Source organism: Triticum urartu, chromosome 5 (assembly GCF_003073215.2).
Source record: "Triticum urartu cultivar G1812 chromosome 5, Tu2.1, whole genome shotgun sequence".
NCBI classification, from domain to species: Eukaryota; Viridiplantae; Streptophyta; class Magnoliopsida; order Poales; family Poaceae; genus Triticum; species Triticum urartu.
Genome location: NC_053026.1, coordinates 339,474,396 through 339,487,630, shown reverse-complemented (window position 1 = coordinate 339,487,630; position 13,235 = coordinate 339,474,396). Strand labels below are relative to the sequence as shown.

General features: G+C 42.6%; 1 protein-coding gene across 1 annotated transcript; it reads left to right on the top strand.

The window, feature by feature from the left end:
• Positions 1 to 5,676: 5,676 nt before the first annotated feature.
• LOC125508911 (calmodulin-binding receptor-like cytoplasmic kinase 3) lies at positions 5,677 to 11,630 on the top strand. Its single transcript, XM_048673717.1, has 7 exons — positions 5,677 to 6,663; positions 7,497 to 7,754; positions 9,031 to 9,293; positions 9,520 to 9,685; positions 9,764 to 9,853; positions 10,089 to 10,387; positions 11,100 to 11,630. Exons 1-7 carry the CDS (start codon positions 6,324 to 6,326, stop codon positions 11,307 to 11,309), a joined length of 1,626 nt encoding a protein of 541 aa, XP_048529674.1. The 5' UTR covers positions 5,677 to 6,323; the 3' UTR covers positions 11,310 to 11,630.
• The last annotated feature ends 1,605 nt before the right edge of the window (positions 11,631 to 13,235 follow it).

Genomic DNA, 13,235 nt, shown 5'->3' with positions numbered 1-13,235 from the left:
CCAGCCTCCACGGGCTACTGTTCATCCACCATCGACCTCCTCCGGCCTCCACCTGTGACTGTTCATCCACGGGCTCATGTTCATCCAGCCTCCACCGCTCCTCCATCGGCTACTGTTCAACCAACCCTCTCCACGGGGTCCTGTTCAACCACCCTCCATGGTCTACTGTTCATCCAGCTCGCCATCAGCTACTGTTCAACCAGCCCTCCACGGGGTCCTGTTCATCCACCCCCAACCGGCTCGATCGGGGTCCTATTCATCCAGCGGCAACAACCTCTACTACCACGGGGTCCTATTCATCCAACTCATCCAACCCCCCAACAACGCTCAATATTCATCAAGAGGCAGCAGGTTCGATCGGCTTCAGTTAGCAGCAGTGGCGAAAGAATCACTCGATCGGGTTTAGTTAACAGCCAGATCGATCAATCGCTTGGGTTTAGTGATGCGTAGCCTGTAGTGCAATCTCTTGGGTTCAGTAGGTGAATGCCTCGCTCGGGTTCAGTTAGAGCCCAATGCCTCGCACCCATGCGCGTACGTGTACGAGAGAAACGCGCATCGCTCGGCCCCCGACCACCCACCGTAACCGGGAACTCCCCGATATTTTCCTCGCCCTCGCTTCTACAACGGTTTTTTCCATCATGGATGGCCCAAAGAATGTCATGCAGCTGCGTCTCCGGCCCGCCCAAGACGAAAGGCCATTTTCTGTCATGATTTTTTGTCATAGAAGTAGGAGCCCACCACATCTATGATGATACCAGGTTTTGTTACAATTATCGTCATAGAAGTGTCATAAGCATGACAGGAAAAAAATTCGTTCGTCCCAAAATGTCACGGATGTGTCTTTTTTTGTAGTGTGGGCATCTCCATAACCCATTGATTAGCCTCGTCAATGTGAAATTTTCTCATTTTTTGTCTTCTCTAAATTAATATCTACCACCGCATTCTATTCCACCCATAGTGCTATATCCATGGCTTGCACTCATGTATTGCGTGAGGGTTGAAAAAGCTAAAGCGCATTAAAAAGTATGAACCAATTGCTTGGCTGACATGGGGGTAGTTCATGATTTATACTTTGTGTTAAGAAGATGGAGCATGACAAGGCTATATGATTTTGTAGGGATAGCGTTCTTTAGCATTTATATTTTGAAAGGCATGATTATTTGTTGGTATGCCTGAGTATTAATGTCTTTATGTCAAATTATAGACTATTGATTTGAATCATTCGGAACTAAGTATTCATACCATAAAAGAAAGATTACATGATAGACATGTTAGATAGCTTTCCACATCAAAAATTCTGTTTTTTATCATTTACCTACTCAAGGACGAGCAGGAATTAAGCATGGGGATGCTTGATACGTCTCCAATGTATCTATAATTTTTTATTGTTCCATGCTATTATAGTATCAATTTTGGATGTTTTGTATGCAATTATATAACATTTTTTGGGACTAACCTATTAACCTAGTGCCCAGTGCCAGTTGTCGTTTTCTTTTTCTTGTTTTTGGCTTTTTAGAAAATCAATATCAAATAGAGTCCAAACAGAGAAAAACTTGGATTATTTTTTTCTGGAACAGAAGGGACCCTACAAGGTTCGGGAGAAGACCTGAAGAGCCAAGAGGGAGCGACAAGCTCGGGAAGTGCGCCCCCAGGCTTGTGGGCCCCTCGTGGCACCTCTTGACCTAATTCCACCTCTATAAATTCCCAAATATTCTCAATACATCAGAGAGCCATCCCAAATACTTCTTCCACCGCCACAAGTTCTTGTTCTTCCGCGATCCCATCCTGAGGCCTTTTCCGGTACTCCGTCGGAGGGGGAATCGATCACGGAGGGCTTCTACATCAACCTTGATGCCCCTTCCGATGATGTGTGAGTAGTTTACCACAGACCTACGGGTCCATAGCTAGTAGCTAGATGGCTTCTTCTCTCTCTTTGATCTTCAATACAATGTTCTCCTCGATGTTCTTGGAGATCTATTCGATATAATCTTCTTTTGCGGTGTGTTTGTTGGGATCCAATGAATTGTTGGGTTTATGATCAGATTATTCATGAATATTAATTGATTCTTCTCTGAATTCTTCTATGCACGGTTATTATAGCTTTGTATTTCTCTCTCATCTATCTGTTTGGTTTGGCCAACTAGATTGATTTATCTTGTAATGGGAGAGGTGCTTTGTAATGGGTTTCAATCTTGCGGTGCTCAATCCCAGTGACATAAGGGGACATGACACGTATTTGTATTTTTTTCCACTAAGGGGAAAACGATGGGTTTATTCATATTGGTTGGATTTACTTTGTCTGCATCATGTCATCTTGCTTAAGGCGTTACTCCATTTTTCATGAACTTAATACCCTAGATGCATGCTGGATAGCGGTCGATGGGTGGAGTAATAGTAGTAGATACAGGCATGAGTCAGTCTACTTGTCTTGGACGTGATGCCTATATACATGATCATTGTCTTGAATATCATCATAACTATGCGCTTTTCTACCAATTGCCCAACTGTAATTTGTTTACCCACCATATGCTTTTTGTTCGAGAGAGAAGCCTCTAGTGAAAACTAGGGCCCCCGGGTCTACCTTTATCATATATTAAATCCAATACTACCTTGCTGCAATTTAGTTACCATAATTTTTTTTGTGTTTTATTTTATCTATCTATCACCATCAGATTTGATCCTTACAAATAACCGCTAAGGGGATTGACAACCCCCTTGATCGTGCTGGGTGCAAGTATTTGCTCTTTTGTGTGTAGGTGCTGCTAACAAGGTTTTTGCGTGGTTCTCCTACTGGATTAATAACCTTGGTTCTTCACTAAGGGAAATACTTATCTCTACTGTACTACATCACCCTCTCCTCTTCAGGGAAATCCCAACGCAACTCACAAGTAGCAAGTACCACTGCGGCATCACGGTAGTACCACTTGGGCGGTACATCCGCTGGTGTCCAGCAGTTACTACCTATAGGTCTCTATTACCTCCCAGGAATTCACAGTAGTGTCGCTTGCTCCCACCGCTAGTACCGCTTGGACGGTACTTCCGCTGGAGTACTGCGTGTACTACCGTGGATTTCGCTATCATTCCGTCTGGAATTCATGGTAGTACCGCTTGCTATTAGCGGTTTTACCGCTTGGGCGGTACTTCCGCTGGAGTAATGCGCGTACTTCTGTCGAAGTCTCTATTACCCTCTGGCTAATTCGTGGTAGTACCGCTTGTTAGAGGCGGTAGTTCCGCTATGGCAGTACTACCACTCCGGTTCTGCACTGGTCCACTAAGGGTCTCGGACACAACCTCCACACTTAGCGATAGTACCGCACCGCCAAGCGGTAGTACCACTTAGAGTGCAGAAAGAAGATAACGGTTAGAATTTTGTCCCCCACTATAAAAGGGGGCCTTCTTCCCAAAGAATACCTACCACTTTCTCCCCATTGCTCCATTGTTTCCCAAAGCTTAAACTCACCTGATCTCCCTCCCTAGCCATCAAAACTTGTTCATTCTCTAGGGTTTGGAGGAGAAGGCCACGATCTACACTTCATTGAGAGAAGTTTGATTCCTGCCTACTATCCCTTGTGGATCTTGTTACTCTTGGGTGTTTGAGCACCCTAGACGGAAGATTTCACCTCGAAGCCACATTCCATTGGGGTGAAGCTCCGTGGTGGTGTTGGGAGCCTCCAATTAAGTCGTGGAGAGATCCCCAACCTTGTTTGTAAAGGTCCATTCACCACCTTCAAGGGCATAGCTAGTGGATTCACGACATCTTGCATTGTGCGTGGGCATGAGGAGAATACAGTGGTCCTAGTGACTTCTTGGGGAGCATTGTGCCTCCACAGTGCTCCAACGAAGACGTACCTCCCCCAAAAGGAGGGAACTTCGGTAACAGATCCTCGTCTCCATTGACTCCACTTGCGGTTACATCTTACCTTTACTTTGTGCAAGCTTTTATTGTATTTCTATCTTGTGCTTGCCTTTGTTAGTGTTGTTATTGTGTTTGTCATATAGGTTGAACACCTAGTTGCATATCTATACAACATATTTTCTCGTCAAGCCTTAATTTGTTAAAAGAAGTTAAAAATTGATAGTCACCTATTCAACCCTTCCCTCTAGTCGACCATACCGATCCTTTCACCAGAGTTATTCATCGGTATCATTGATATGAAATCGCATCTTGTGCTTTCGGTAGGGGTAATCAATGCAATTGATGATAGGTCTCCTCATAGCACCTCTAAATTTTCACGTAACTCCAAATGATTAAACCAAAATCACATAGAGACAAGTGAATACCATTCTGTGGTACCAATTGTAGGATCAACGTTATCGACCATAGGGGTGTGAATGTGTGATTTTAAAAAATCTTCTAAAACTTGAAATACTATAGGAAATAGAAGAATAACAAGACAACAACACAAAGGCAAATTAGAGGAATAACTAGAAAAATTACTTAGCATGCAAGTCAAAACTCCTGAGATAGAGATAGAGGTGTGCGAGCAAGCAAATGACCAAGTAGAAGTACAAGTACTCGAGACTAACAAACAAGAAGATGCATTTGAGAAAGCTAAACAAAGTACAACACTAAACATGTAGATATGCATAGTCTTCACATCAATCACAAAGAAGGATAGAAATAGAAAGTATTCTGAAACACAAAGGAATTTAACAAGTAAAACAATGTGAAGAAATAAAACATATTTGCTCTTAGAAGACAATGCCATGTGTTCACCCAGTTCAACTTGCTAGCCCAACTATAAATCTGGTTGGAGAGGCTCAACCCCATCTCCGAAGACACAAAATTCTCCGCCTTGTCATCCTTGAACTAAGTTCCCCATAACTCATCCAATCACTTGTGGTAGATCTTGAGGTGATCTCCGTATCTTCACAGACTAGTTCTTCGGCGAATCCACACTCTAGATGCTCTTCAACAGTATAACCGTCTAGAGGGTGCACAATCCTCAAGAGTAGGAAGTGAAGCAAAGGAGTGTAGGATGCATGCAACGAGATCTTGATGGTTGGGGATGGAGGAAGATGATGACGTGGAGATATGTTGAAGGACTCCAGCTGCTCCTCATGTTGTGTCGCGAGGACCGCCGACCGCTGCTGCTCCCCGCTCCCCTGTGGCGCGTTAGCTAGCTCATAAAAGGAAGTTGAAGGGGATGCTAGAGGAGATCACAAGATCCACGGCTAGTGGTCGGCAGAGGAAATCTCTCGGATATGATCAGGGGAGGTGGATGAGACCGAGGGAGGGAGTGTTCCGGTAACACAATGAGGTTGCGGGTGGGATGGGCGTAATCAAGTGAAAATTGACGTGATACTCATTTACACGGTATCCATTACGATCTAGTGCAATTAAACACATGGACCGATTTTTGTGGTGCCAATGTAATCAGGGAAACGGGATGAAATTAGCGAAACAAACACCTTCTTGCTGATGATCATATGTTATTTGATTATACTAAGAATCTTCCATTTCGTAAAAAGAAATTAACATTATGCAGTATACTCAACCCATACGGTAAGGAAGAGTGTAACAGAAAAGAGTCAAAGTGGAGAGGAGGGTGAAGAGAGGTGGAGGCAAATGAAGTTCGTACCAAACTTTCAATACAGCTGGGCAAATCTAGAACAGAAAGCTGAGCAACCCGGCCCAGCCAGTGACGCTGCCACCTGCTGCTAGAAGTTTCACACCCCGGTCCGCACCTGCCAGCCTCCGGTGACGTTGCCACCCGGAAGTTACCGGCGCCGCCGGTTCCCACCCCACCCCGCCTCTCCAGTCTCTGCCTTGACCCTCCAACTCTTCCCACCTTCTTCGGGCTTCGCTTCAGCTCAGCTGAGTAGGGAGCTGCAAAGATATTTCCTTTCTTCTTTTCCGTCTGCCCCCCAACTGCTCCGCACTTTCCTTCTCTCCTTCCTTTCTCCCGATCTGAGCAACACCCAGTCGCTCGCTCGATTGATCCCCACAGCCCCGATCCTCGAGTGGTAAAGTAGCCAGATTAGTCGGCGTTCTGCTTCCTGCTCAGCCCAGATTAGATTTGCTTGTCTTGTTGTTTTTGTGCTGCGGCGCTCGCTCCAATTCGGTCAAGGTTTTCTACTCCTAGGTCTTCCTTGATTTGTTGCGCTTTATTGGCGTGTAGTTCATCCGCCGCGGAATAGCCCGATTCGCTTCTAGCTGTGTCCCCTTGCTCACGAGTTAATAGCCTTGACTTCATTTTGTCTTCTTGGAGGCAAAAAAATTTGTCCTCGTTGTGTTGGAGGAGAAGGGGGATGCAAACTTTGTTGCGACCACTCTTGCATCTCCATTTTTAAGTACTATATATGCTTGTCTCAGGCATGAGATGCTTGTGAATTTTACGGTCCAGTTCGTTGTGCCGATGTCTCCTCTGGTCCATCTGCTCGCTCTGCTCTTCCTTCTCTGCTCGTCTCTGGCTTTGGCTTCCGGGTCCGAGCCAACCCTTTCATGGGCCTGTGGAGATGAACAAGCTTCCATCTTGGAGACCTCTGATGGCCGTCAAAACCTGTCCATCAATGGGGTTTTGGTGAAGGACCGTGCTCAAGGCTGCGACAGGCTCCGGTCCTACTTTGGGAGTGGTTGCCTCAGCTGCGATGAGCGGTCGCAATCTTGGAGGAGTGCGTGGATGCGCTACTGTGGCGATGATGGGAGTCAATCGAGCTATGGTGAGTGGCTTCTAGGTTTCTAGCTTCAGCTGTGTCCGCAGTTTGCCGCAGTTTGTTCGATATGTTTATGTTTGTATAAGAGCTTGAATTGGCAAAGTATATATGGAACTTTGGTCATTTGATGACCCGGTGCATGTCCTGGCATGCACCGAGTAGTAATGAACAAAGTGGCTTTTTGAACTGAAAATGGACAAAGTGACTGGTCAAGTCTAGCCAAATATTAGTTGCTGTACCTGAATCTGTTTTATATTCGACTTAAAATGCTTGATTGCGGTTGCTGGATTGTGCTGTGCTGAGCCTATATTATAAATTTACCATCAAGTATGAAAAGATTGGCACAGCAATAGGGGAAAACAGGTTATACAAATGATAAAATTGGCAAAAGCTGGTCAAGACAAATAGGATTATCATAATGCACTACAATACCAAACACAACCTAAGTACCATATATCTGAATTTTGAGGTATGATTCTGTTTACAACACATGCATTGTACTGACTGATTCGGTTTACAACACATGAATTGTACTGATTGAAGCTGTTGTTGGTACTTCGTGTAACACTAGCATTCATGCATCCTACTATTATTCTTTAGTTTTGGTGTAGACGTCGGTTCTATGGGAATGCCACTTCTATTCTATGCCATAAACTGACTATATCCGTTAATGTGAGCCGTGGGTGTACAGACCCACCACTCAGATTCTTGTCATCTTCAGCTCGAATGAGTGCCTATTTCCTCTGTAAATAAATCGTTACCTAATTCCTCGTAGGTATTCTAGTTACTTGTATATTTTCTAAGTTCTGTTTACACACATGCTTTGTTATGAAATGTAGTAACTTCAACTCCAAACATACCAAGGAGGCTTTTGAAGCAGTCGTCAGAGAATGGCGCAAAAGCTGAAGATGACCCATGTAGGAACATGGGTCTACACGAAAATAAACATGATGCCAATGATTCTTCTGAAAAAGAGGATCCTCTGTTGGCTGTGCCAGGTGTGCTTCTCATATGCTGTGGTCTCATGCTCCCATGTTTTCATGCCGAAAGAAAAGAAGGAAGAAGACACAATACTACATCCATTCAGCGCAATGCTGGTGAGTCAATACATCATGTGTTATTGTCCTTTTTCCTTTTGCAACAAATGTGTTATTGTCCGTTAATATTTGGGAAAAGCCAATTCTTGCTGTCATCCTTGTAGTGGGATCAAAAGTAAATACACCAAAATACTAGTAGTTGTATGGACTCAAATTGGAGTAGGCTAATTTGGGATAATCGTTTTAAAAAAGTCTATCTTGTTCAAGCACTATACTGGGTATGCTTGGTCAATAATAATGCATGCATGAGAGTTTGGTTACAAAGATGTTGATATTGGGTGATGTTCACACCACCACCCTCAAATCACACATTTTTTTAGTTATTAGTTGGACGCCTGTGTGTTGCTACAAAAGTGATGTTAGTATAATCATGTGAAACGTCTATATTCATACAAAACTGGTGAAAAAAAAGATTGAACTTCAGAAAAAGTGGCAATGCACAAATAGAATACCGTAAACCTGATCATAACGCGTAAAAAGAGAGCCCACACAATGACACAAGATAGTGGAGAGTGTGAGCAGATGACCCCACATGCCAGCAACTTAGGTTCAGTGAAGAGGAAGTAAGATGGCAAACAGACCATCAACTTTAATATCTGCTGGAGTTAAGGTGTGGAAATTAATGTTCAGCTATGATACTAGGCTTATCAAAAGTTGATTCACAGTTGTATGCATTTGCAAACTTTTTATCTACCTGTTAGATACCAGCCCAGCTTCTCCTAACTACAGTGTCCATTTCCGTAGTAGGTCAGCCATACCATTTCCACACCCGCTGTGTGAACTTATGAGGAAATGATTTCTGTTGAGATTATAAAATGTTATACCTATGTCAAGTTTAATAATCTTCCATTGCGTAATGTTGGTTCAATATTATATAGCTCTTCTCATGCGGTGCTCATCTTACTGGCTCAGTTTAGATGTCCTTTCATCTCATTGCACACAGATCATTGACAGAGTTAATGCGCTGCATTTTTCACGTAGGTTGACCATATTAATCTATATCCATCTATCCGATATGAAAATCAATAAGCAATGTATAGTTTTATTTGGACTAAAATGTTCCCTGGAAGAATCACAACAGAGTATTTGCAAATTTATAGCTAACCACTTTGGGAAGCATTTGAATACTTTCATATTGCGTGAACTATCTCAGTTCTGAAATGCGCCTCCGACTGTTAAATGGTTTGTAGGATCAATGTTTTATGACAGTGTCCATTGCGGTCCACTGTTAACCTTTGTTGCATTCTTCTCTAAACAATCAAATGTTTCTTTACAGTTGATTCTCTTTCATCCTTCGACGTAAGCACATCATCCGAGAAGATCCCACCAACTCCACATCGAATACCTCCAAGCCCATCTAGATTCGCACCGTCTCCACATATTGCTCGAGTTGGATCTGTTGACTTAAGTGTCCAGCAGATTCTCAGGGCGACTCAGAATTTCTCACATTCATTTAAATTGGGTGAAGGAGGATTTGGGACTGTCTACAGGGCTGTATTGTCAGATGGCCAGGTTGTTGCAGTCAAGAGAGCTAAAAAGGTAGTGACATGCTATTGTTTCTTATCTTTTGCTGTTATTATTGATACTTATCAAACTGTCTTGGTTGCGTATGTGTTCATTATATTTGCTCAATTAAGATTTTCTTTTGGATGAGATGTGGCACAACTTATACAGTTACTAGGAGCACTTCTTCAGGTGGAAACTCTGATTTTAGTTCTTTGGTTCTCTGCTAGCGACGCATAATTGGTTCTATTATTTATTACAGGATCAGTTTGCGGGTCCCAGTGATGAGTTCAGCAATGAAGTAGAACTGCTTGCTAAGATTGACCACCGGAATTTGGTGAGATTACTGGGTTATACTGATAAAGGAAATGAGCGGATTATTATCACTGAGTATGTTCCAAATGGCACTTTGAGAGAACATCTCGATGGTAAATAGCATTTCCTGCCCTTGCTGTTTGGTTAAGCCTCAACTGTTATATACTTATATGTATTTGTTCATTCTGCAGGCCAACATGGCAGAACCCTGGATTTTAATCAACGCCTAGAAATTGCGATTGATATTGCTCATGCACTCACTTATCTCCATCTATATGCAGGTAGATAATCTACATGCTTGTTCCATGGATATTGATGCACTGCAACTTAAATACGTTAAATTCAACATTATGAACTTAGTGAATAATATGAATGAATTAAGTTAATCATTTTTTTGCATATGGCAGTGTTATTTTTGTTAGCTATTTAGCTATGGCAATTTCGGAATCTTGTTTTGATGAAATTTGTTATTGGAAATAATGCTTGAGGGACTGAGAACTTCTATAATGTGAACAGAGAAGACAATAATCCATCGCGATGTGAAGTCATCAAATATACTTCTAACAGACAGCTACCGGGCCAAGGTGTCGGACTTTGGGTTTGCTAGAAGTGGCCCTAGTGACACAGAGAAGACACACATCTCCACGAAAGTGAAAGGAACTGCTGGCTACCTGGACCCTGAGTACCTAAGAACGTACCAGCTCACTCCTAAAAGTGATGTCTTCTCTTTTGGCATACTTCTTGTAGAAATTATTTCTGCCCGTCGACCTGTAGAGCTGAAGCGGGCCGCTGAAGAGAGGATTACTATCAGATGGGTATGTTAGATGACTTTTTCTTTCATTTCCAATGCATGACTATCAGTTCTAGTAATGATAAAGTATGGTTTGTCAGTACTCTTATCATTCCCTTCAGAATGTCATTTTGGAATGTGTACCTAACATTTAAAAACTAGACCAGTACCATACACAGAGTTATTTAGACTTACCACGTGTAAATGATGTTAATAGATTTATTTCAGTCAATATTTATACAATTATATTTTTATAACTGTTTTGACATATTAGTAGACAATAATCGTGAAAGGTGTATTACTATTAGAGGTATCATGCTGTTATTGACCTAATCTTATCTTTTCAGAACTTTGTGCTCAGTTTAAAATATACTACCTCCGTCTGGGTATTAGTCTTTGTATTTTGGGTTAAAGTTTGACCTTTGATTTAACTACCAAAAAATAAGTTATATACCAAAAAAGTAGTATCATTGGAAACCTCTTTTGAATATGAATCCAACAATATAAGTTTTGTGACATACAATATATATTGTGTTAGTCAAAACTACGGTCAACATTGGACACAAAATACGAAGGGGACCAATAAACCCAGACGGAGGTAGTACATGTAATATCATAGCAGCAGATCTCTAGCAAAACTCACTTGCAATGAAAAAGTAGGTTGACATTTCATTTTATTTGTGTTCCCAACATGAGAAAGATGATGGGTATTTCATTTAACTCTGTATTTTCCGTAGACTTTCAAGAAATTCAATGAAGGCAACATGAGAGAGATACTGGACCCGCTGCTGGAAGACCGCGTGGACGAGGAGGTGTTGGAGAAGCTTCTGAGTTTGGCGTTCCAGTGCGCCGCTCCCACGCGGGAGGACCGTCCGACCATGAAGGAGGTCGGGGAGCAGCTGTGGGAGATCAGGAAAGAGTATGGGAAGAGCGTCAGGAGAGCGTGAAATCATGTGCTCTTTTAACCACGACCGGAGCATACACAAATTCTTTCCATGAACATCTTGATGGTAATGTTTTGTGCTCACAGAATGGAATGTGCTCTTGAACAATGTACAGACGAACCAGCAATTTGTGTCTTCCTTCCTAACCACTTTGCAGTCTTCTTTCTCCGTGGACTTATTGTCCTCTTTGCTGACTGTGCGCGCGTGCCATACACTCCGTGCATGAAATTTCTCTCTGGAGTTTGTTCTCAGTTTAGACAGACAAAATGAAATTTGAAATTTGTCCGTATTGAAAGTGAAAATCTTTCCCTTTTTGATCTGGAACCAAGCAAGTATCCCTCTGTTGTTTCTATGGAAGTGTTGAAATGGGAACTTCATATATATTTTTAGGTTGCAAAACTACGGACCATGTTTCTTAATTTTTTCTACAGGAAAGGTCATCATGGCTAGCTTTATTAATATCAGAACAACATTACATCACCCACAAGCTTTATTAATATCAAAACAACATTACATCATTCACAAGCTTGTTGACAAGACAATGTGCTTGTTACAGTAATTGAGTTTGTCAGTCCAACTAAACGAGTTCTTGTTATAGTAATGAAAATTAGCTAGCACATTGTTTGATTAGCTGAACAAAAACAATGTTTACAAGAGACCTTCTCAATCATTGAAGCTAAGTCTAAACTTTTGCAAAGATCGCCGCAGCATCTGCTGAGATGCTGCGTCCCACCATCTTGATTGGCCAATACAAAAGTTGTTCACCTGTAAGGAGTCTGATTCCAAAGAAATGATCACTTGTAGGCAGTCTTGATTGGCCAATACAAAAGTTGATCACCTGTAGGGAGTCTGATTCCACGGAGGTGATCACTTGTAGGGAGTCTGGTTCCGCCTCTGCCCGATGGAAACCTAGCGAGTTAGCAAATTCCAGTCCATTATGCATTGCCATTGCCTCAGTGGTAATATCATCAACAGCAAAATAGATATAATCGCACTGTATTGCCAGAAAATTACCTCACTCGTGCCTTATGATGGTTGCTGTTGCTCCTACTCCTTCCTCTTCAAAAAACGCCGCATCAACTTTTAGTTTTATGAATTTCGGCTCAGGTCTGGACCATTCGTGATCAAGTTCCAGGCCCGCTGGAAGTTGCTTGCTATTGCTATGACAGAGAGCGATCATCTGAAGGGTGGTGGAGAAGGAGAAGCTTCATTATGTGTAATCCGGCGCCTGATCCACCAAAAGCACCACCAGCCCTCCGCCAGGACTTGGTTAACATCCAAACTTGGCATAATTTGAGCTTGGACTAGATGTTAGGAGAAGCAAATGTTCCATGATAACCAACCTAGACCGATCAACATGAATCGCTGAAGAGATAAGGTCATCCAAGCCTAGGCGCTTCCATAGATCCTTGGCATGTGTGCATTGGAATAGAAGATGCCGACCATCTTTAGCGTCTTGATGATAGATCAAACATTCACTAACTGTTCCAATGTGCATATTTGCACGTATACCTTTTAGCTGGACGATTCCATGTAGTAATCTCTAATAAAATATTAGAAATTTACATGGGACTTGAATTTTCCATAGAGCACTCCAAACAGCCGGCTATGTAGAGCTTCCTGGGTGAGATAGCATGTTTGCATAGCCTCTGTAAGATTGTGTCGGTGTACTAAGATTTGGGTCCTTAGGGTGTGTTTGTTTGGGCTCCTAGGAGTGGCTTCTGCAGCTTCTGGCCCAAAGAAGCCGGAGCCCAAACAAACATGCAATTTTCGGGCCGGCTCTACGCAGCTCTTCCATGGAGCGCTCCGAGAAAACAACACGGAAGCCGCGGCCGTAAAATCGAGGCTTCTCGCAGCCTCAACTGGCTCCAAATCGATGTTTTACCCTTTTGCCCTCCCACCAAACACCATATAACATTCAAATTGCCC